Source organism: Neolamprologus multifasciatus, chromosome 5 (genome assembly GCF_963576455.1).
Source record: "Neolamprologus multifasciatus chromosome 5, fNeoMul1.2, whole genome shotgun sequence".
In the NCBI taxonomy this organism is placed as follows: Eukaryota; Metazoa; Chordata; class Actinopteri; order Cichliformes; family Cichlidae; genus Neolamprologus; species Neolamprologus multifasciatus.
The window spans coordinates 21,056,202-21,080,159 of NC_140443.1; the positions used below are offsets into that span (position 1 = coordinate 21,056,202).

The window sequence follows — 23,958 nt, forward strand, 5'->3', positions numbered from 1 at the left end:
AGGCAATGGAAATCTGCCGTAACCTTGATTTGTAGCCCTCTCGGTGTGTTAAACTTAGCAACGAGCGTGTTTTCTCACGTTGTAGAGATGGAAATGTTAGACTTCGCTCAGGTAAAAGAAAAACGATGCTCTCTGTGCATGCAGATAGACAGAACATGGATATGCTGCTCGATGACGCTGTTGGGTTCTTTCATTCAAGTAACAAGCGACAGACAGATGACATTACTATTGAGATCCTGTGCCACCCTTTGGGCTACACAGACTCACCAAGTAGGCTACTTTCTTCCTCAGGGCTTATCCTCGTAGAACTACAGACTGCATACATATTCCTCAGGAGACAGATTTTCTTTTCCACCAGCAAAAAATGGGAGAATTTTATTTTATTTTTTTAAAGGATGGTATTCACTTTAAATTCCCTGACTCTATTTTTTAATGGCCACTGCAAACTTAAAGCCCAACTAAACTCTACACTGATTAATTTTCTATTTTTATTGCATATATATGGCGCTCGGGATTAGGAATTGCGTTTTAATGCCTTAGATTTTAGTGACTAGGTTGGATTTTACTGGTTCTGGCTGTTTAATCTGGATGTGTGTTATATATTTCAGTCAAACTTGCAAGGCATCCACAGCTGGCTCGCACTGTCACGGTGTGGCTACAGGTGCCATCTCGTCCTGGTGTTTGGTGATCTTTGCCAGCCTGAGAGGCATAATTAACACTTCTGATTGCATGCCAATTCTGAGGAGGAAGTGGGGAAACAGAGAATGCTGCACATCACATGCATATATGCAGTAATAACTCTGTAACTGATGTTTTTGGGCTGTGCTACACATGTGCATTACCTCTGTTTGTTTAACACGATATGGATACTTTCTATCATGCATGCACAGAATGATATTAAGGATATGCATTAATCCGTACTATAAGCGTTTGTGTAAAAAATTCTAATAACTCAATAGCAGCGGCAGGTTTTCTGGGGTGACCTGCAGGAAAAGTCTTCAGTCATTCTCTCCTCCATGATGAGTCACTTCAGGGGCTTGAGGGCAGCAGGTGAAACTGTGACTGCTGGACTCAGCAGGCTGGAGCGGGCTGTCAAGAGCTCATGTGTAGCCTACTTGGCCACTGATGTTACAATTGACTGACTCCTCTTTCTGGTCCATGTGAGGGCAGTCTCCCACCCCATCCCAGAATTAAATCACACTGTTAACAGATTGATCCAGCCCCCGGTGACATTGTGTGTGCTGAGCTTTTGAGCTGCTGTGTGATTAAAAACCTCCATTTGACTTGGTCAGATTGTATTTGTGTGCTGGTAAGCACATGCACGTGTGCACATACATGCATACAGCACTGATTATTGAAATGGAGGTTGAAAAGACTCTGTGATGTAAATGTCACTGCCCCTCAGATTGACTATAAAATACATCGATTGAGAAGACAAATGTGAAAGAATGAGGAGCACTGCGTAAATGTGTTCGTGGCCTCCGTTCACACCTCTGAATGGTCCTTTACTGTAAAGGGATTCGAGTGTCTATCAATATTTGTGTTTCTTGTCTTTCAAACTCCAGTTAATGGATCAGAGATGTTGACAACTCCTTCACCGCCCTCTTTTTCTCTCCATTATTAGATCAGATGCAGACAGAGGACTTTACTAAGTTCTTGTTTAATATGATCAAAGCTCTGCGTCTGTGAGAAGTATATTCAGATCCTAGAGAAGTATTGGTTTACATGTGCAAGAATGAAAAGAAAACATGGAGGGATTTCTCAGTCTTAGAAGGCAATGTAGTTCACCGTGAGAAGAAAGCAGCACCGTGCGGTGACTTTGTCAATAGTATTAAACTATGAAAGGACCTGAGCCACTGTCTGGTCTTGAGAGATTTGATTTTGGTCTTAAAGAAAGGGATAAACTAAAGAATTTGCTTAACCCTTTCCCCTCCACAGTCACAAATAGATATTCATTTTGCCTTTTAATGATCAGTTCTGTATTTTGTGAGTTTCATGGGTTTATTCTTGGTAAAATGATGAGCTTTGTTGTGTTTTGAGTGCACATGCTTTACACTGGAACTTCTCACCTTATTGACTACAAATGTACATCAGATATACCATCAGTCTGTAGTTAATATTCGTTCTCATTATAGTATGCAGACTTACATTCATAGGCAAGGAGGTCCTGTGGTTAAGGTGTCATCAGTCACGGCATTACTGCATTTTCAAAGTGCAGACAGGTTTATTGAAAACTACCTGCACATGTCCTGAAGGGTATTTTAGATGATTTACAGCTTGCATAAGGTCAGACCACTTGGGATAAATGCCAGCCCAATAGATGAGCTCTAAGAAGAGAAAATAATTATACCAAACTAAGTAATTAAGAGTGGATTGAGAAGAGTCTAAACCAATGCCTCATACGAGGCACTGCCAGTTTAATTGAAATTTTCTATTTGCTTAAATTCATGCCTGGTTTTGGAAAGGTGCAGCTGTGTGTATAATAATATATTGATTGGTTTGTAATGTGGATTCTTTTTCACCCTTTGGGTGAATGTCTGATTTCTGACTTGTAAGCTGTTCAGAAAAGAGTAAAAAAAACAACCATTAGTTTAAAAAAAAGGACCACACAAAGATGGAAATAAATTTGTTCTGTGGGATTTTACCCCCCCAAATTCCCAGTATCAAGTTTGAGAACCACTGCCAGTGAGTTCTGTTAGTGGACTTTAGGTGATCACAGGGTTTTATTAAATTGGCAAGAACATTTCAGTAGGACACACAGAGGAAAATCTTACCAGTTGTCCAACTTAGAAGCCCCTAAATTCTGAGTATGTTACACCTAGAATTGCATTTTTGCTCATTTTCCATCACTGACCACTGTGCTCTGTGAATTTCTATAAGGGATTTAATTCTTAAGCCTTACATTGATCTGATTACATTGTGTGCCCACTGTGCCCTGGAGTTCTCCATCATTTGGACATTTGGGATTTGGACTTTCATGGTGCTGTGGCATGTGACATGGTCAGCAGTACAATATCCACCCTGGTGGTCACACACTGCATGAGTTGTACTTGCAGCTGAATGAATGCACTCTTTCCCCCCCACACTTGCATCACCATGTGATGAGGAGGAAACAGGAGAGAGACGGGTAGCAGATGCCAGTAGAGGATGGTTCTTTGTTTTGGGACAAATGATAAAGAGAAGACTGAGCTGGCATTGAAAAGTGTGGCGATGAGGGATGTCTGCATGGAAGGCATTATATAGATGATGTCCTCTGCTGTGTACGTGCTGTCTTCGTTGCTTAGTCCCTTGCCAATCTGCTGTTTGAGATACTGAGCAACAAAAGTTTGTGAAGAGACAAAAAGTCATATGTTGTCTGTATGGTTTTCTATCATTTATATACTGTATATTTGTCTTTTGACCTATGTTGGCAACCAAACCAGTTTGCACATGTATTTAATAAACAGGTACATAAGAAAGGAACAGACATTCTTGGTATCACAAGCAGACTCAGACACACTATTTGCAACATTTGGATTAAACCATCATCAGGCAAGTGGTTGACAAAGAGAAGTCATCTCATATCAATCATAGTATATCTCGTGGCTGTAGTCTTGACGCTTCTGTACATCCCTTGTGTTCTTTACAAAGTACAAAAAATCCAAAACAGAGTTTTTAATTAATAAATAAAGTCTAAACTACAGACCCTGATGTTTTCATGGATAAACATAAACAATTTTAAACCGCATTCTCATAACTTACCAAAAAAAGTGAATTGTTCCCGACCCTGCTTAAAATTACAGTGTGTAAAATACCACCACTAGGTGTCAGTAGATTGCAGATTGCAGTCGACTGAATTTTGTTTTCCAGTGTCTAATCCTAACTAAGATGGCTGCTGTTTACCTCAGCTGTCAAATGGCTGTGTCCCATTTCAGGGTCTGCACGCTTGAAGTACGCGTACTACGCATACTACATACGGCGCATACTATTGCTGTGTCCCAATTCGGGGTATGCACGCTTGAAGTACGCATTTTAAGTGCGGTTATGTCACCGCCACGCGACGACGGCTGTCCCAATTCGAAGTGTACTTGAAATGCATACTCCAAATGCGCCGTCGATTTCCCCAAATATCAAGCGTGGTCCGGTGCACGCTTCGTGGTCCCATATATCCCACAATTCATAGCGCGGCGGTGGGTGTGGATAATTTTGCCGCAAAATACGGCAGAAGGGAGCGGCCGAAAAGTGAACTGTCAAAAGTAAGTACTGAATATGACGTCACTTATTCATGTGCGAATGTTTAATAACGAAGAACATTAAAACATTGCTGTTGGCCACATGTCGGCAAAGTTGTGAGACACTAGTGATGTTTGTACTTTCAGCATTAACTTGGTTTTAAAGCCTCTACTTGTAAATATACATATAGTCGACCTTAATCTTACAGAGAATCTGATGATTTTATGGATAATTAAAGTCAGTCATATATCCACAAACACAACAATCTGACAATACTATAATATTGGCCATATTATATTTACATTACCATAGTGAGATGACTTTAGTCTCATGAACAACATTAACTAATTATTATTTACTAGCTACTCTTAAATGACTGTTCAGTACAGAAATGAAGCCCAACAATCATGTTTTACAGTCCTGTGGTCTCAGCCTCAGATACTCAACTAATCAAAGTGATGTCATGACAAAAATGAATGACCAACAAAACCATTTTCTCCTTCATTTCTGTCAAACAAAGCTGTATGTAACGTGTCTCGCGGTTAGTATCGTGGTTGCTAGGCAACCTGAACAGCGTGACGAAGCATATACCGTCCCATTTCACAAGCCTCTCACTTCCGCACTTCCCGTACTTATAGTACGCACCGTCCGTAGTACGCGTAGTGCGCGTACTTCAAGCGTGCATACCCCGAATTGGGACACAGCATATAAGTACGAGAAGTGCGGAAGTGAGAGGCTTGTGAAATGGGACGGCTGTTCAGGTTGCCTAGCAACCATGATACTAACCACGAGAAAACAGCTTTGTTTGACAGAAATGAAGGAGAAAAATGTTTTGTCATGACATCACTATTATTAGTTGAGTATCTGAGGCTGAGGCCACGGGACTGTAAAACATGATTGTTGGGCTTCATTTCTGTACTGAACAGTCATTTAAGAGTAGTTAGCAAATAACAATTAGCTGTTGTCAGATTATTATGAGATATATATATATATATATATATGTAAATGCCGGCAAAGCCACTTTACTTTGCGCTTTTATTTTGAAGAGTACATTAGCACTTCCTCTTTTATTGTGTCAGACTTCCTGTTCTGTTCTCAGCGAAACGACAAACACGTTGCTTCAGAGTGAGTAAAAAAGTTTATTTTTTGAAAATACTCGTGCAAACTATGTATTTTATTTATCTGTCACATGCTATAACTTTGAAAGTTTACTCAATGTGGTTGAATTCGTTTTTTATTGTATATGCATGTCATTTGTTTGTGGTGTGGAAAGACTGGCTAAGAGATGTGCATGGAGGAGGTTGGCTAGCTGGTTCAGCATGATTAGCACCCTTGGAAGCAGAAAGAGGTTGGTTTAATGATGCAAATGATTGTTTATGTATTTAAGAAACAGAAAGGTTGTTGTTAATTCATTTTATTAAATGCTGTAACATAAATAGTTTAAAAACTATTGATTTATGTCAATGTTACTATTTAAGTTAATCAAAATAATTTTCTATGGTAAAATGTGAACATTTCTGCACTTTTTACTTAAATGTTTAATGGTATTTGTTTGTGCATCTTTATAGTTTTCACGGTGCCATATTGTCGGTGGTTTAAAGAGGAGAGAATAAAGTTGCATCAGTCGAAGCTCTCTGCGTCACGAGTGGTAATTCCAAGTGGGCAGCTACAGTGAAAACTCCTTGACTGCAAGAGACCTGCCATCCCTGCAGAGAACTTGACACCATTTCATCAGAGATCCAGCTACCAACCTGTTACCAGCCAGCTGATTCCACTCGCATCCACAAACTGCACTTGCAAGGTTAGAAAGAACAGCATACTAAAGCTCAAGACCCCAGATACTGAACGAGACATTGACTATCAAGAAGAAACACGGGACTGCTTACACCCATGCACAAGCTTAATGCATAACTAGAAACTCTTTAAATAATATTACGAGGCCATAATTTATGGACTTCCAACACATAATATTCTTGAATCTGGTTAATGTTTCTTGGTGAGCAAAATGTGTTTTTTGTTGAATAATAATTCACAAGATGTCTGTTTATGAAAAGGTTTAAAAGGTGAAGCTTATTAACTAATTTATGAACATTTGTTGTTGCTGTCTTATACTAAACATACCTTTGAATGTCCATAATCAGTAAATGTTTGACACAGCGTTACTCTGTGGTAAAGATTAACTACAGCTTAAAAGTATAGTCAGGCAGTAAGGCAATCAAAGCTATAATCGACTTAAGGCAGCTACGGAAACAAAATGTCACTACCAGAAGAGCAAACAGACAACCCCACAAGGGCACCATGTGAATCCAGCTCACCAGAAGAAGAAACAAGCAACCCTACAAACGCACCATGCAAATCTAGCTCACGTGAGAGAAAATTAACAGAGAAAGGCCTAGAGATGCAAAAGCACGATATCAGAAAACGTGAAAAATCATTCAACAAGACTTATGACTCTTGGAAGCTCGTAGCAAGGGAAACTAGAACAAAACTAAAATCCCTCTGCTCAGCAGAAGACCTCAATAAACTGCAACAAAACATTGAAGCAAAGCACGACGCTGTAAGTTCACAGTATGAACCTATCCTGCGTAACAGTAACACCACACCTGACATTGTCAACAAAATGGACGCCTGTGTTACGCTAACAAAGGAGGTATGTAACCTCATAAGTGACCGTCTAAAGACTGTTCATGAGGAATATAATAACCATCTTGAGAAAGAAAGAGTAAGAGAAGTGTTAAGCAAGAACGAATATGGGTCTGTTTTTGGCGACAGCATAACGGAAACTGCAAGCTCTATAGAGTTGTCAGAGCAATTGAGCCATCACTCTGGTTCATCCTGTACCCGCAGCAGTAGAGTAGATGCAGAAGCAGAGCTTGCTGCCAAGCTGGAGCAATCAAAGGCTATGGAAGAAATTAGAGCACAGCAAGCACATCTTCACAAGTTAGAAAGTGAATGGAAACTCAAAGAGGCAAAAATGTTGTCAGAAATTAAACTAAAAGAGGTGGAAATGCAACAACAGTTGGAACAAGAAAGAGCAAAACTACAGCAGTTACAAGCAGACAAAGAAGTTGCTATAGCAATAGCTCGCGTGAAGGCGTACAACAGCCTTGAAGGGTTTGAGAACCACAACGGGGAAATTGATAGTAAAATTAGCTCTGCTTGCTACAGAAGGCAAATTGAACCTCAGATTAATCCAAATGCCGCATCATTCCAACCCCACCAAGCAATTCCAGAAATGACAATGACCCAGGAGTCTGTCAGCTTAGCACAAGCAATCGCTAGCTCATTAAGTATGAATCGCTTGCCAGTCCCTGAGCCTGCCACATTCAGTGGGGACCCTTTGCAGTTTACCGATTGGAAAATGTCATTCATGAATCTGATTGACCGAAAACCCCTTCCAGCAAGCGAGAAGATGTTTTATCTGAAAAATTATCTCTCAGGAGAAGCACGCAAAGCGGTAGAAGGTTTCTTTTACCAAGATTCAGAAAATGCATACAAGGGAGCATGGAAGGTCTTAGAGGACAGATATGGGAACCCATTCATTGTACAGAAAGCATTTCGTGATAAACTCATGAGATGGCCAAAAATCAGCGCAAATGACCCACTAGCGCTACGAGAGTTTGCCGATTTCCTCAAAGGATGCTCTGAAGCAATCCCACACGTCAAAGGACTAGCTATCCTAAACGATTGTGAAGAAAATCACAAATTGCTCAAAAAACTGCCAGAATGGATCGTGCGCAAGTGGAGTCGAATTGTTGTAGATGAACTTGACAAATCTGGCACCTATCCAAATCTTGCATGCTTCACAGACTTCCTGAGTAGAGAAGCACAGATAGCTTGCAACCCGATAGCTTCTCCACTGTTGATGAATTTCAAACCTGTAGATGATCGAATCCCAAAGAGAGCCAAAGTCTTCAACACAAACATGCAACCAAAGAGTTCTGCTCAAGAGAAACAAGACACAAACATTAGTAAACCAAAATCACCTTGTTCTGTTTGTAGAAATGAAACTCATGGAATCTCAAAGTGTCCCATCTTTGCAGCTAAGAGTGTTGAGGATAAAAAGGCATTCATCCATGAAAACCGGCTCTGCTTTGGATGTTTAAGAAAAGGTCATATCACCAAAGATTGTAAAAGGCGACACACGTGCAACATTTGTGAACGTCGTCATCCAACCTGCCTGCACGAAAACAGGAAGCAAAACCCTGCAGAAGCAGTAACAAATAGCTCCACTCCCACGGAAGAACCTATAAACCAGGAAACACACAAGGTCATGTCTCATACATCAACACAACGCGTTTCGGCTACCTCAAGTATTGTCCCAGTCTTTGTGTCTTCTGTACAAGAGCCACACAGAGAAATACTCACCTATGCATTGCTAGACACACAAAGTGACTCAACATTTGTCTTGGACGACATACTTGATAAGCTGAATGTGGATGTCCAACCAGTAAAACTGAAACTCAGTACCATGACGGCTATTGACACAGTCATCTCGAGTAAGAGTGTTTATGGTTTACAAGTTAGAGGACTCCACTCTGAGAGTTGTATCCAACTGCAACAGGCTTATAGCCGCGACTTTATCCCAGTTGATAAGTCGTACATCCCAACGAAGGAGACAGCATTACTGTGGCCTCATCTCAGAAGCTTGGCAAATAAGTTGCCAACTCTCCAAGATTGTGATGTAGGGCTCCTGATTGGATATGACTGTCCATCTGCGCTGGCTCCTCTTGAAGTCATCATAGGTGACAAGCATGAACCCTTCGCACAAAGGTCAGAACTAGGATGGAGTATAATTGGCTCATCAAACCCCCACCTAGACAGACAAGGAAACCAGAGCTTTGTGCATCGGCTCAGAGTAAAAGAGTTGCCTGTTCCATCAGCGACAGATGTTCTAAAAGCCCTGGAATCAGATTTTGCTGAGAGAACCTATGAGAACAAATATGTCTCCCAAGAAGATGTCCATTTCATACAGTTCCTCAGTAATCACATCACACAAAGAGAAGACGGACATTACGAAATGCCTCTCCCTTTCAAAGGGAACAGCCCACCCAACCTGCCAAACAACAAGAGGTTAGCCACGGTACGTCTACAGTGTCTCAAGAAAAAACTAAAGGCCAACAAACAATACTACGATCAGTACCGAACATTCATGGAAGAAACCATCAACAGGGGTGATGCAGAGCCTGCTCCTATAGCATCTCAGGGACAGACCGAGTGGTACCTGCCACATCATGGAATCTATCACCCCAGGAAGCCGGACAAACTAAGAGTTGTTTTTGATTGTTCGGCCAAATCCCATGGTGTCTCTCTAAATGATACCCTATTAACTGGACCTGATCTCATCAACCCTCTGGTTGGAGTGCTTTGCAGATTTCGGAAAGAAGCCGTGGCCGTAATCTGTGACATTGAAAGAATGTTCTATCAATTTGCTGTCACCCCTGAATCCAGAAACTATCTGAAATTCCTCTGGTGGAAAGAAGGTGATTTGGAGAAAGAACCTCAGGAGTACAGAATGGCAGTTCATCTGTTTGGAGCTGCACCATCTCCAGGATGCGCCAATTTCGGTTTAAAGCATCTTGCACGACAACATCAAACAGACTATCCTCTAGCATCAGCCTTTGTGGAGAAAAACTTCTACGTTGATGATGGATTAGCCAGCGTTCCATCAGTTGAGGAAGCCAAAGAACTGATCACTCAGTCACAAGAGTTGTGCAGAAAAGGAGGCCTGCGCCTTCACAAATTCAACTCAAATGAAGAAGCTGCTCTCTCCAACTTAGACCCTTCTGAAAGAGCAGCAACCATTGAAGCTCGTGGGTTTGACCCATCCCCTTCAGAACGCGCTCTTGGCATTCAATGGTCGATAAAGGACGACACCTTCAGCTTCAACATCAGCCTGAAAGATCAGTCTTCGACCCGCCGTGGTTGTTTGTCTGTCATTGCCTCACTCTACGATCCACTTGGATTTATCGCTCCATTCAGCCTAAGTGGAAAACATATCCTACAAGAGCTTTGTCACAGAGGCATTGGATGGGACGACCCACTCCCAGAAGATGTGAAGCCACGGTGGGAGAAATGGATAAATGGTCTTTTCAAGTTGAAGGAGGTCTCGATTCCAAGGTGTTACCACCCACATGACTTCCAAAACATTGTCAGAGTAGAGCTACACCATTTTTCGGACGCCAGCTGCGTAGGATATGGTGCATGTTCTTACCTGAGATATAAAAATGACAAGGACGAGGTTCATTGCAGCCTTGTGATGGGAAAAGCAAGGGTGGCACCCTCAAAGGTCACAAGTATCCCGAGGCTTGAACTCGCAGCGGCGGTGGTTTCTGCAAAAGTAAGCGTCCTGTTAAAGGCTGAGCTTGACATGAAAATTGATGATGAGTTCTTCTGGACCGATTCTCAAGTGGTACTTGGTTACATCAACAATGACGCTCGCAGGTTCCACATATTTGTTGCAAACCGTGTTCAACTCATTAGAGACAACAGCAATCCCAATCAATGGTATTATGTGGACACCTCAGAAAACCCAGCGGATCATGCATCCAGAGGGCTTCATGTTTCAGACATCCACTCTACAAACTGGCTGCAAGGACCAAAGTTTCTCTGGGAACGTGAGTTACGTCTAACACCCAGCACTCCAGCTGAGTTACTTGTTGGTGATCCCGAAGTCAAAACAATTCAGGTGCTCGCAACTGACGTCAGTGCCTTCAATGATATTCTCGATCGTCTGAATCAGTTTTCATCTTGGACGAAACTCATAAAGGTGGTTGCAAGAATCAAAAGACTGAGGTCTCAACAAAAGCATACTGAACATGCGACGATCGAAGAGCGTGAGAAGGCTGCTGAAGCAGTGATAAAGATCGTACAGCAGCACGCCTTCCCTCATGAAATAAAAACGCTTCAAGCAAAAAGGGACCTTCCAAACTCAAGCTCTCTCTTCAGTCTTGACCCCATGTGGTCTGATGGACTCTTGCGTGTTGGTGGCAGATTAAAGTGGTCGTCTCTTTGCCACAAAGTGAAGCACCCACTCATCTTACCAAGCAACAGTGATATAACCAAGCTGATTGTGTCCCACTACCATGCTAAGACATGCCATCAAGGTCGAAGCCAGACACAAATGGAGCTTAGAGCAAATGGACTCTGGGTCATTGGTGGGAGCAAGCTGGTGGCCAGAATGATACACACCTGTGTGCTTTGCAGGAAACTTCGACGGCCTACAGAGAGCCAGCGAATGGCTGAACTCCCTAAAGAGCGTCTTGAAGCCTCAGCACCCTTCACATTTAGCGGCATGGACTGCTTTGGCCCGTTCATTGTAAAGACAGCACGCAAAGAGCACAAAAGATATGGTCTGATTTTCACGTGTCTGTACTCAAGAGCTGTCCATATTGAGATGCTTGAAGATTTGTCAACAGACTCTTTCATCAATGCATTGAGATGCTTCATCAGCCTTAGAGGAGCTGTCCAACAATTACACTGCGACCAAGGTTCCAACTTTGTTGGTGCAAGGAACGAATTCAAGGAAGCACTTAAGCAATGCGACACCAAGCAATTGGAGACCTTCTTATCTGAAAACCAGTGCGAATTTGTCTTCAACGCCCCTTCCGCCAGCCATGCAGGAGGTGTCTGGGAAAGGCAAATAAGAACGGTTAGGAATGTGTTGAATGCTACCTTCGCACAGTGCCCAGGTCGACTTGATGATGCCTCTCTCAGAACGCTGCTATATGAAGCCATGGCTATTGTCAACAGTCGCCCATTATCAGTTGATGGAATCAACGATCCTCATGCATTGGAACCTTTAACGCCGAATCATCTCATCATGAGGAAAACAAAGGTCGCTCTTCCACCCCCCGGAGTGTTCGTGAAGGAAGATTTGTATGCTACAAAAAGATGGAGAAGAGTCCAATATCTTATTGAACAGTTCTGGGGCCGCTGGAAAAGAGAGTATCTGCTCAACATTTCAACAAGGCAAAAATGGCACTTACCTTGGCGTAACCTCAAGGTCAATGATATCGTTGTTATCAAGGACGACAACCTCCCACGAAACCATTGGCAGCTAGGTCGAGTTGTGGAGACCTTTCAAGACAATGATGGCTTAGTCCGTCGAGTCAAAGTACGAGTTGGGGAGAGAAAGCCGCAAAGAAAGCAAGATGCCCCTTCTAAACCTTCAGTTATTGAGAGACCAATCCAAAAACTAGTACTACTCCTTGAGAATTAAATAAAACAAAATATGTTAAGACAATAATAGTTATGTTTATACACTACCTCAATGCATGAAGTACACTTACCTGTATAACTCTGATAGTTCAATTCAGTCATCCATTTATTAGTATAAGAAATCCTGTACAATTCATTTGCTTTGTGAATTTGTTCGTTCATTGTATCAGGATTTGGTGGGAGTGTAAATGCCGGCAAAGCCACTTTACTTTGCGCTTTTATTTTGAAGAGTACATTAGCACTTCCTCTTTTATTGTGTCAGACTTCCTGTTCTGTTCTCAGCGAAACGACAAACACGTTGCTTCAGAGTGAGTAAAAAAGTTTATTTTTTGAAAATACTCGTGCAAACTATGTATTTTATTTATCTGTCACATGCTATAACTTTGAAAGTTTACTCAATGTGGTTGAATTCGTTTTTTATTGTATATGCATGTCATTTGTTTGTGGTGTGGAAAGACTGGCTAAGAGATGTGCATGGAGGAGGTTGGCTAGCTGGTTCAGCATGATTAGCACCCTTGGAAGCAGAAAGAGGTTGGTTTAATGATGCAAATGATTGTTTATGTATTTAAGAAACAGAAAGGTTGTTGTTAATTCATTTTATTAAATGCTGTAACATAAATAGTTTAAAAACTATTGATTTATGTCAATGTTACTATTTAAGTTAATCAAAATAATTTTCTATGGTAAAATGTGAACATTTCTGCACTTTTTACTTAAATGTTTAATGGTATTTGTTTGTGCATCTTTATAGTTTTCACGGTGCCATATTGTCGGTGGTTTAAAGAGGAGAGAATAAAGTTGCATCAGTCGAAGCTCTCTGCGTCACGAGTGGTAATTCCAAGTGGGCAGCTACAATATATATATATATATATATATATATATATATATATATATATATATATATATATATATATATATGCTTTAAAACCAAGTTAACACTGTAAGTACAAACATCACTAATGTCACACAACTTTGCCAACATGTGGCCAACAGCAATGTTTTAATGTTCTTCGTTATTAAACATTCGCACATAATTAAGTGACGTCATGTTCAGTACTTACTTTTGACAGTTCACTCTTTGGCCGCTCCCTTCTGCCGTATCTTGCGGCAAAATTATCCACACCCACCGCCGCGCTATGAATTGTGGGATATATGGGACCACGATGCGTGCACCGGACCACGCTTGATATTTGGGGAAATCGAGGGTGCATTTGGAGTATGCATTTGAAGTACACTTCGAATTGGGACAGCCGTCGTTGCGTGGCGGTGACGTAATCGCGCTTAAAATGCGTACTTCAATCGTGCAGACACTCGCTGTGTACCATTTCAGGGTCTGCACGCTTGAAGTACGCATTTGTACGCAGAGAAATGTGTCCACATCTTTTTACTCTGGAGGAAGCTGTAAATCTTTGTGAAAGGAGTCTGATACCAGTCGATGATTCGTGAAGGTCACTTCTGTCTGATGACAGCGATACTGAGATGAGTTGTTGAGGATATCCTGAACGTTTTGTTTATAAAATGTTTAAGCATGTTTATTTATTCCCAGTATTGTCGCAATTACTTATTGTCAGCAGAGTAGCTTTGCAACCCTCTCGTTTCTGTACCCTACGGTGGCCCTGAGAGGCCAAATGGACTGTAACTTAAGAAAACACCAGCAATAAGAAAAATGCTGCAAAAGCACACAAAACACAACGGAAATAGGAAAAAACAGATTTCCGAAAGAAGGAGGAAGTGTTTCTGGGGAGACAATAACCCCAGAAACACTTCCCTTGTGCTTTTGGAAATCTGTTTTTTCCTACTTCTGTTTTCTTTTTTCCTGTTTCTGTTTTCGTTTTTCCTATTTCCATTGTGTTTTGTGTGCTTTTGCAGCATTTTTCTTATTGCTGGTGTTTTCTTAAGTTACAGTCTGTTTGGCCTGTCAGGGCCACTGTACTGCACTGACAACACGCTGGCTAAACAACAACCAAAGCTGCATGTAAGTTCCCATTGTGCTAGCTAAATGCTACATCCAGATGAACAGAATCAACCTTTTGGGATTTACTTACCTGGATGATTGAGCATGCATCTTTAGGTGTCCTCAAAATACACTTGCCATCTGATAAATAGTTTGATTATATCCTCACATCGTATGAAAGTTTATTCGCTTAGGGCATAAGCCCAATAAAGTTGGACAACAATTGTATTCTTTATAAAAATTGTGCTTATTAACCATTTATTTGCAGTATTTTATCAAACCATCTCACTTTTGTGCTCCTATGCTTTGTAAAGACGATGTAATAGCGTATTGTGAGCCACCAAGCCACAGGGATTGGATCACATTCAGATCAGAAGACACTACAGATGCTTATTAATCTGTCAAGTATTTAAAGCTGCTTTGCACCTCAAGAGAAATATGGTCCTCATAGGTGGTAATGTTAGAGAATGAGCTTTTTGTGCTTTCTATTTGGATGCACCTCTCTCGTATCCAAACACAATACCCATGTTAAGTCAACAAAAGTCAGCGAAAGTAATTTATTATGCCAAGCACCAAACCACTAAGCGTCAAACATGCATCACAGCCTTGAGCCAAAATATAATTATCTGCTGAGCCAAATGCACGTGTTTGATAGAGGATTGGGAAAACAAGAGAAGGAAGAGAAGGAAGTCTGCTTGATCAGAGATTTTGCAGATTATAGGTACAATAACCTTCATTATGTAAATAGGGTTTTTTTTTGCACCTTTTAAAGGAAATGCACAGGTATATGATACTATAGGAACATTGTACTAGGAACTGGAATCTTTTCAATATTACATAAGCAGTAATTATAGAAATGCATCAACAAAGTAGGGCTGAGGTGATTTAGTTCCTTTCTGCACTATAGTGATCTTTGTATTTGCAGTGCAAATTTATTTCTCAAGTAGTTACTTGAAATTCTGAGGTGTTATTAGCCCTGTGGATGGCTACTACCAGTCTGAACAAATCCTCATCATCTGTTTCACCCTTTTCTGATGGAGTACAATTTTGTGCTTTAGTGTTCTTGCATCTTGCACTGGTGATGTCACGTGCATTTATGATGAAAGCTGGAGAAGTGGTACCAAGTCCCAACTCGTGGCACACCCGCAATACCAAGCTAAGAGCGTACATATTATGGGTTTATTTCTGTGAAGTGGCAGGAAATTACATCTTTATATACAGTATGCCGTAAACCCATCCCTGTAGCCATTATTTCTTTATCTAGAGTCCTGCTTGCATTGGTCTGAAGCTCACAGTGCTCTCTTCTCTGTGTGGTTGTTGTTTGACTGTCGCTTCCAGTCTGTAGGGTGTTCAGTGTTAAAGTTGAGGCAAAGTGACAGAAAGTGTTGGGTGAGTCTATAAATAAATTTCATTTCCACTGAGTCACCACACTGGTACCCCCATGCTGGCATATCACAAGGTACTAAATGGTGTAATAGCATTTCCATTTAAGGTTTCAACCGAAGGTTTGGTTATTTTGAAATAGTTTTAATTGTTTCTGTTATACCGCTGTCATGTAATGCAGGTTTTCTCAGTTGAAAAAGGTAAAGAGGCAACCCACATAGCAGACAGGTCTGGCCCGGATCTGGTGTCAAGCCAGCACTGCTGGCTGACTTCTGGCATGGTAAGTGGTATGTCATCCAGATCTGGGCCAGGCCTGGCGTAGATGACACTGTTTATGTGATGGCATGCCATATCTGGCCCGATTATGGTTTGGTTTATGTGGCCCAGGCCAATAGAAAACAGGATCCGGCATCAAGCTGGCGCTTCTGACTGACTGGTTTCATGGCAGGGTGTATGCCAACCAGATGTGGGCCAGGTCTGGCAATGATGGCACTATTTATGTTCCTATTTTCCTATTTTAGTTAGAAGACCCAAATGCCATGTTGCAATGCTATACTGCTATGGTAGCCAACGTTTCAAATGCAGGCTTGACAGGTCTGTGAGTGTACACTTTATCCAAAACCTAGTGAGGTTTTACTGCTGTTGACCACTGGGTGGCTGTAGCTCAGGAGATAAAGCAGGTCACCAACAGAAGGTTAGTAGTTCGATCCCTGGCTCCTCCAGTCTGCTTGTCAAGAGTGTGAATGTGTATGAATGTAGTTAGGAAGCACTCAGTGTAGAGAAAGTCTGTGTGAATGTGGCATGTTGTGTAGAGCGCTTTGAGTTATCCGGGAGAGTAGAAAAGCGCTATATAAGAATCAGTCGTTTCTCTGTCTGAACAGAGTTTTGTCATGTTACTTTTGCACTATTATGTTGCGGCACATGTTGTTATTACATGGCTTGATTAAGGTAGTCATTAGGCTGACATCTGGGGCCAGAGCTGAAACTGTTCTGGGCCAGCACAGGGCCAGCAGTGTGTCTGCAACTGGCCTTGTGCCACCTCTGGCAAACCTGATCTGGGCCACCAAAGGGTCGTCATTCCTTGTGGTATGCGGAACATGTGTAAGCACATTGTGTGGGCCAGATCTGGGCCATACCAATTTTGCTATGTGGGAGGGTGTAGCTAGTGCTTTTCCTTTGCCTGACTAATAGTTTTTAGCAGATGAAGTAAAATGATACAGATTGATTTCAGGTCTCAAAATGTGGTAGTTTATCAGTATCAGTTTATCAGTTTTATTCAGTCAGGCACTCAACCTTGATCAGTGTCTATTTCTTTAATACAGGGGAGACCCATACATCAAGCCAAGGCGTGGGTCCAAGATTTTAAAGGTTGCTGACCAAAGCCAGTGTTATACTAGCTGGGTATGGAGCAATAGAGCCAGCTTTACTAAGATAAAACCTGACAACCTCTGAGCAACTGTCACCATGCTTAGATAGCCTAATACATACTCAGGATAGTTATTATTAAATTCAAAAAATCTGTACAGATGTTTCCTATGATTTTTCACAAATTGTACATGATTCTCCGTACTAATGCTACTACTACTACTGAGGAATGTTTTGATGTGAAGCAGATTATTTTACTGACAGAAGTTTATCTTTCAGACTTTATTGGCACACATATGTCGGCCAAACATCGGTAACAGTTGGTTAAAATAGTGAGTGTTATTAAATTAGTGCATTCCTACTCATCGTCCACTCTTCTGTTTCAAATGTAGTTTGAAGGAGAAATTTTTGCAGTGTTTTTTTGCTGCTTTAAACAGTCAAAATGATCATGATTAGAGATTCCCAATGAAACATTTGCTGTGATATAATGCCTTCTACCTCAGTGTATATTAAAGTGCACTGCTAATCTAGGACCACATCCGGTGTGGTATTATAGTCTCTGACGTGTGTGTCTCACAGCAGCTTATAGGAACGCTGGATATGAGGAGCATCTCAGAAGCTCACGTACAAATCTGTCAGTCAGAAGTTAATCTCCTATTCTCCCTGCTGGCTAATCACAGTAGTGCTTCATGGCCTGCTGCAGAGAGAGAGAGGTCAGGAAAACAACCTGTAAGGAAACAGAAGCAGAGGATGCCAGTATTCATGGGGGCAGTGGTAATGAGAGGCCTGAAGACAGTTAACACAAGATTTTCAACCCTTGTGCATGTTGTGTTGGGAATATTTCATTCTTTCTGAGCGTTAATTGAATAGCAGCAAAACTACTCCAGTCATAGAAAAGCAAGCCAACTCATCTGCGATGTGCCGAAGACAATACTTACTCTGCTTACAGTGAAGTACTATAGAAACTCTGCTGCCATACAAAGACAGAGTGCAGAAACTACAGAAGCAGTCAAACTGACAAAAAGGTTTTTACTTTATTTTAATTTTTATCAGTTAGGGCATCAAATGTACAAAATGTACAACAAATAGAAAGTCCATAATGCTTTATTATGGGATCTTTTAAGGTTTATCAGACATTGCCACACAAGCTAAAAGCATCTGAAAAGGGGAGCTAGTGCTCTACCTTTGGAGAGCAGAAAATATGTTCTCTGTTTGTATCTGGCCAGTGCAGTGGTTTCCACTCTTGCCTCACAGCAAGAAGGGAGTGGGTTTAATTCCAGCCTGGGGGCTTTGTATGTTCTCTCTGTCCAAAGACATGATGTTAGGTTGATGGGTAATCCTAAATTGCCTGTGGGTGCAAGTGGTTGTTTCTGCATTAGGTCTGCGACAGATTGGGGATCAGCCTTTGGCAGCTGGGATGGATGGAACTGGATAAGTGGAAGAAAACAGATGTCTTTTAAAAATCATTAGATATTAATAATGAAATACTAGTAAATAGGACTGAGTAGCTTTCATATTTAAACTAGAGATGGACCGATCCGATATTACGTATCGGTATCGGTCCGATACTGACCCAAATTACTGGATCGGATATCGGCGAGAAATAAAAAATGTAATCCGATCCATTAAATATCAGAAAAGAACCTCACAAAACTTGCTACGAGGCGTAACTCGGCTCATAATCGTAGCACGTAGCAGCAGTGTGCATCACCTGATAGAGCGGCTGTGTGTATTTGTAGCCTTGCTAGCAAACCAGCATTTCATCTATGAGGAAGTTTTCCCAGAGAGAAGTAAAGCAAGTGTGTAAGTTCATCTCTGAATGTCTGTAAAGCGTTCCCACGTTAAGCTTAACAACCGTACCTGGAGCGACTGCCTCTCTCTCTCTCTCTCTCTCTCTCTCTATCCTGCTGCTTCAATCGTGAAACTGCTTAATAATCAGCTGATCGGCTTTTCTGTCGCGAGTCCGTCTCTCTTCTCTCTCTCAGTTTTTGGCCCACTTCTCACCAGAAAGAGGAAACCAGCGGCTGAACAACAGCAGCACGTTTAAGCTTGATAAGCTGTTGTTAGAATTTATTTAATATTACTTTCTACACCAGGATCTTTTTCTATGCAGCTGACGGCTGGTAACTGTGCAGGGGCGGATCTAGCAAAGTTCAGCCAGGGGGGCCGATAGGGCATGAACAGGGAAAAGGGGGCACAAAGACATACTTTTCTTTCTTATTCTCATTTAAAATGTCTAGTTTTTAATAAATAATTATCTCACTCTTACACCCAAAGTTTTAATCTTGTGTAAAATATATAGAAGTCCATTACTGTATATAGTAACTGTTAAGTCTAATATACCCTAGTAAGCTATAGTACTTTTTCCTTTGGGAAGATACCATCTGTGCAGTCTGCAATTCTGTTGAAGAAAGATGTTGAATCTATTTAATTATTCTTGAAAAATAATTTATTTTTGTGCATTTCCCCCCTGCATCAAATTAAATTTGATTACATCGATTAAGCATCATGAGGTGGAGGGTGGTTCCTTTTTTTCTTTTTTTTTTGCTGGGAGTTTGCAACCCTATTAGTTAGGTTGCTTAAAATTTCTTCTAAGTACTCTTTAAAATACCAGAATAGGGAGGATGGAGCAGGTTTAACTTTATTAGATTGATCAGTGTTGCTGAACTATGACATATTTTGGACGCAGTGTATTTTTTACATACAGGTATAACAGAATAGCTTTAGTGTTGTTATTTATTTAAACTTGAGTATAAACTTATACAAAATGCAGCAAGATATTAAAAAAACGTTTTGTTGATTAAAAAACACACTATATCGGATTCATATCGGTATCGGCAGATATCCAAATTTATGATATCAGTATCGGTATCGGACATAAAAAAAGTGGTATCGTGCCATCTCTAATTTAAACTACCGAGGATTTTGTATGACCATCGATATTGGACTTTAAAAAGCCATGTTTAGTGCAAGGTAAATTCTACATCGGCCTCTTATGCTTTTCTATCATAAATAGCTTTATTTTCTCCCTGTAGCTGTTTGGAGGGTTTGCTTCATTCAATAACAGCATGAGACTTTTCCATTATTAAGCTCCATATGCTTTGTGGTTGTGTATCTGTGTAAATTTTACCTTTATGTGAACACCAGAACACCAACAGATGGTTGTTGGATGCTTTAGTTAAGCATTTTCTGCTGATTTGAGGCAGCTGCTGTGTGTAGTGGCACATTCAGAGGACTTAAACACAGCTTTATGTGTGACATGATGTGAGGTTACACTTAGGCTATTCCCTCGTCAGCAGCTATTTTTATACAGGAGTGACCTGAGCTGTTTGATCCTCATTTCCTGCTTTAAAGAGATGGACCCTAATCTGATCATTTTTATCATCCTGACTTTCAGAGGTACCAAATCTGAACTCATTGTTTTAAAGTAAACTGTTAGCTGATAGACTTATTAGCAGCTCATCAGTTAAGTTATGGGCATGTGTAATCTCTTAAACTCCAGGAAATCTTTTTACATTCATGGACAGAACAGGATGAGATATTTGCTGCCTGTCATTTTTCCAGGAGACAAATTATTACAAAATAGTCAAGAGCATTTAATGAGTAATCAAGCACACTTTCATTTTCCTTTTGTTTAACATTTTTAGTGATACATTAATGTCAGCAAATGGGAAAATTTGTCATAGTTTTGGGGCTGCATTTCAGCCAGTGGTGTTTGAGATTGTGTCAAGGAATAAAACTCAGAAAATTATCATCAGGTTTTGATCCACCATACAACATCATCTGGAAAGCGTCTGATTGGCAATTTTCAGCATGCAGGATAAGCATACCATAGAGAAACACACAGTGGAGCACTATCAGTCGTAGACTGGGCTCCCCAGAACCCAGACCTCAACATTATTGAAGCAGAGTGGGATCATATTGACAGAGAAAAGAACAAAACGCTGCCAAGATCCAAAGGAAAGCTTTGAATGTCCTTCAGGGAGCATGGAGAGCTGTTCCTGAAGAAAGTAATTCCACAAAAGCTTTCCTAAGAGAGTTCAGAATGTGTTGAAAAACAAAGATGGTCTTACCAAAGTTTGTTAGAATTTTACAAACTCTGTTTTGCCTCAAACCCCATATGTGCTTGTAGATCTTTTAACAAATCTCTGTAACTATTTCACATTTTCCCAACAAAATACAAAGAAATGACGATTGACTCAGACTTTTGCACAGCATAGTTGATTTGCTCATATCTATGTTGATATGACCAACATAGATATGATAATTCACATCCTGCTTTCTTATAGTATTTAAAACATCTTAGGTCTGCTTTACTGGACCTGGGTGTAAAAAACAGTCATTGAATGTCAGACACATTTCAACAGATTAAGAGCCTCGAAAATTACACTGGGGACTCAATTAAGAAGGCTCATATGGCCCCCGGGCCTGTTAGAATGTCATCAAGCCGTGGCAGCAGCAGCAGTATTACAGTTTGAGATTACTCATTACATAAACACCCCCACCACCCACCAAGACGCATAGAGAGCCACACATTTAATTACAGTACACACTAAATTGACTGCAAACACAAATTCACACAAGCACAGCGATACTTTAGGGTGAATCAGTGCTATTTGATTCAGGTATCACTCGGGAATAACAATCAGCAAAAACTGTCTGGCTCTGCTTCCATCCTCCTGGGATGACGTCTTGCTGCAAAATTGCTTACGTCAGAGCCAGCGAATGGAGGCAGACACACTCACTGTGTGTTGGCAAACAGAGGTGATGCTTTAGATGAGGGCTTGAATAAACATAGCCTCTGCAGTTGCTGTGAAAAGACTCATTTACTCCCACCAAGAGCATCACAATGTGGCATTAAGTCTTGCATAGGATTAAGGATTTTTGGAAAGCAATGTGGAAATACTAGTCTTCCTACATGGGCCTTCTGTTGTTTAGTTAAATAAATTTTTTTCTGTCTACAATTTTTTGCTTAATTTGAAGTTTTGTAAAGATATTCCTGGTTTTATATGGTGGTATAGGATTTGAACCCAGAACCCAGTTCTGCGTGTGACAAACAAAGGAGACCACAGACAGTCTTTGAGTGATGCTGAAGATTTTTATTAAGTAAATCAGATAAGCCGTGTATCAGCCATATATATTTGTCAGTACATTTAAATCACCTGAGCTGGTGAATGGAAAACAGCTTTAAATGCTTTAAAGCCTCCTGAGCCCAGCCTGCTCAGGTTTGTTCGATCTCTAACCAGTTCAGCTCCACCCTCGGTTGGCTAAAAGTAAACACAGCCAGCATGGAAAGAACAACACGAGGTCAAGCTATAAAACCATCACACAGCCCACAGGTGGCCTAAAATAACAGCAGCAGACACCTTGTGCGACAAACTGCACAGAAACATGTTGAGCGTTTTCTGATGTTTGTTGAGTTGTTTGAAATGTTGCATTTGAAGTTACCTGGCATTTAAAAGATGTGACTCCTTATAAGTTCGCGCCTCTTCAGTTGCGCTAGCTAGATGCTGAAGTACTGCTGCCAAAACTTATGGACATCTGTATCTTATGGACTAACTACTGAGTATAGCGCAGTCTAGTATAATATAGTGCAAATGGTGCAGTTGTTTTGCAACTTTTGTTTCAACATTGTTTACATCAGTCATATGTGATAAGCATCGATCATGGACATACTAATAGTATTGTTTCCCCAATTTAGGTGGAAACTTGGGCAGTAGCACAAAGTAATCAATAAGTCTCAAGCGTGTTAAACCTAAAGTAATGAGCCTGTTACAAAGATGTAAGTAGTGCAAAGTACAGATAATTGTGTGAAAATGTAGGGAGTAAAATTTAAGCATGCAACATAAATATTCAAGTAATGGACAGATATCCAAAAATTCTACTTAAGTACTGTAGTACTTTAGTACTGTAGTATTTTAGCTGCCACCTTTGGCATTTAACCCCAAATAAACAACCTTGAAAATTTTTCAAACCCTTGGATCTGAAACCAGGCTAAACAGATATTACATACTAGCATGACATAGTGTCTAGAGACTACAGAAAATCCCAGTTTGTAGACACAAGCCTGCCACTGTTTAATATCACAATGGTTCAGTGGCTACTGGGTTTCAAGCTGTTGAGCTGCAACTCCATCGTTTCTTGTCTGTAGTCATATGCGCTTGTGTGGTCATAAAACTAAGAACAATACACACATACATGCATGTTAGTAATGGAAAAAAAAGATATAGGCCACCTGAGTCATGTGCAAGGATTTTTCTTTTACTGCTTGATGTCTGTACTATGTTCAGACTCAGAGATAATAAAGCAGTCGTTTGAAAGGCTATGTAGGCTTTTTCACATCCTATTTTCAAATCCTATCAACATCCATGCTCACTAATGACCATGTAAGGGATACACAGTATACATCGTATGTTGTCCATGACAGTTTATGGCTTCTCACTCAATTGCCTTCAAGAATGTCTTGTGTTTCCTTTGCTGAACATAATGATTGCCGAAGATACAACTCACGCCAATCAGGTCTGCTGTTTCAAGCTCTGCTGCACATGGTCATTTAGGAGAAACCCTTGTAGCTGGACAGCCCATCGCATATTGTCTTTGAATGGCTTCCCTGAACTGTTTCGTGATTTGTAGACTGTTTGAGTGGCAATGTGGTTCTGTGTGGTGATTTGTCCCATGAGAGTGGCCCTGCCTCTGCCATTGCTGCCGTCAGCATCTCTGCTACAACTGTGCATGAATACAGGATACTGGCATTTACTGAATTCAAGGTGGCATCTTTTCAATTAGAGGCCAGTAAAATACCTTTTCAGCCTCTCGAGTGGCCT

General features: G+C 40.8%; 2 protein-coding genes across 4 annotated transcripts in view; both read left to right on the forward strand.

The window, feature by feature from the left end:
• Positions 1-23,958, forward strand: part of LOC146518564 (sodium-coupled neutral amino acid transporter 3-like) — a 47,834-nt gene that overhangs the window by 514 nt on the left and 23,362 nt on the right. The gene's annotated exons all lie outside the window — the stretch shown is intronic.
• LOC146518565 (uncharacterized) lies at positions 4-13,293 on the forward strand. 2 transcript variants are annotated; one of them, XR_014873995.1, is made up of 2 exons: positions 4-12,963; positions 13,184-13,293. XR_014873995.1 is itself a non-coding variant. In XM_085158867.1 (2 exons), exon 2 carries the CDS (start codon positions 6,467-6,469, stop codon positions 12,431-12,433), a length of 5,967 nt encoding a protein of 1,988 aa, XP_085014993.1. In that variant the 5' UTR covers positions 4-5,560; positions 5,781-6,466; the 3' UTR covers positions 12,434-13,293. The 2 variants fall into 2 exon arrangements, 1 of the variants encoding a protein (XP_085014993.1); XM_085158867.1 differs by having other exon boundaries at positions 4-5,560; positions 5,781-13,293.

Excerpts from the sequence above, each read along its gene's own strand:
- LOC146518565 (XM_085158867.1), top strand. The coding sequence starts at position 6,467 with ATGTCACTACCAGAAGAGCAAACAGACAACCCCACAAGGGCACCATGT.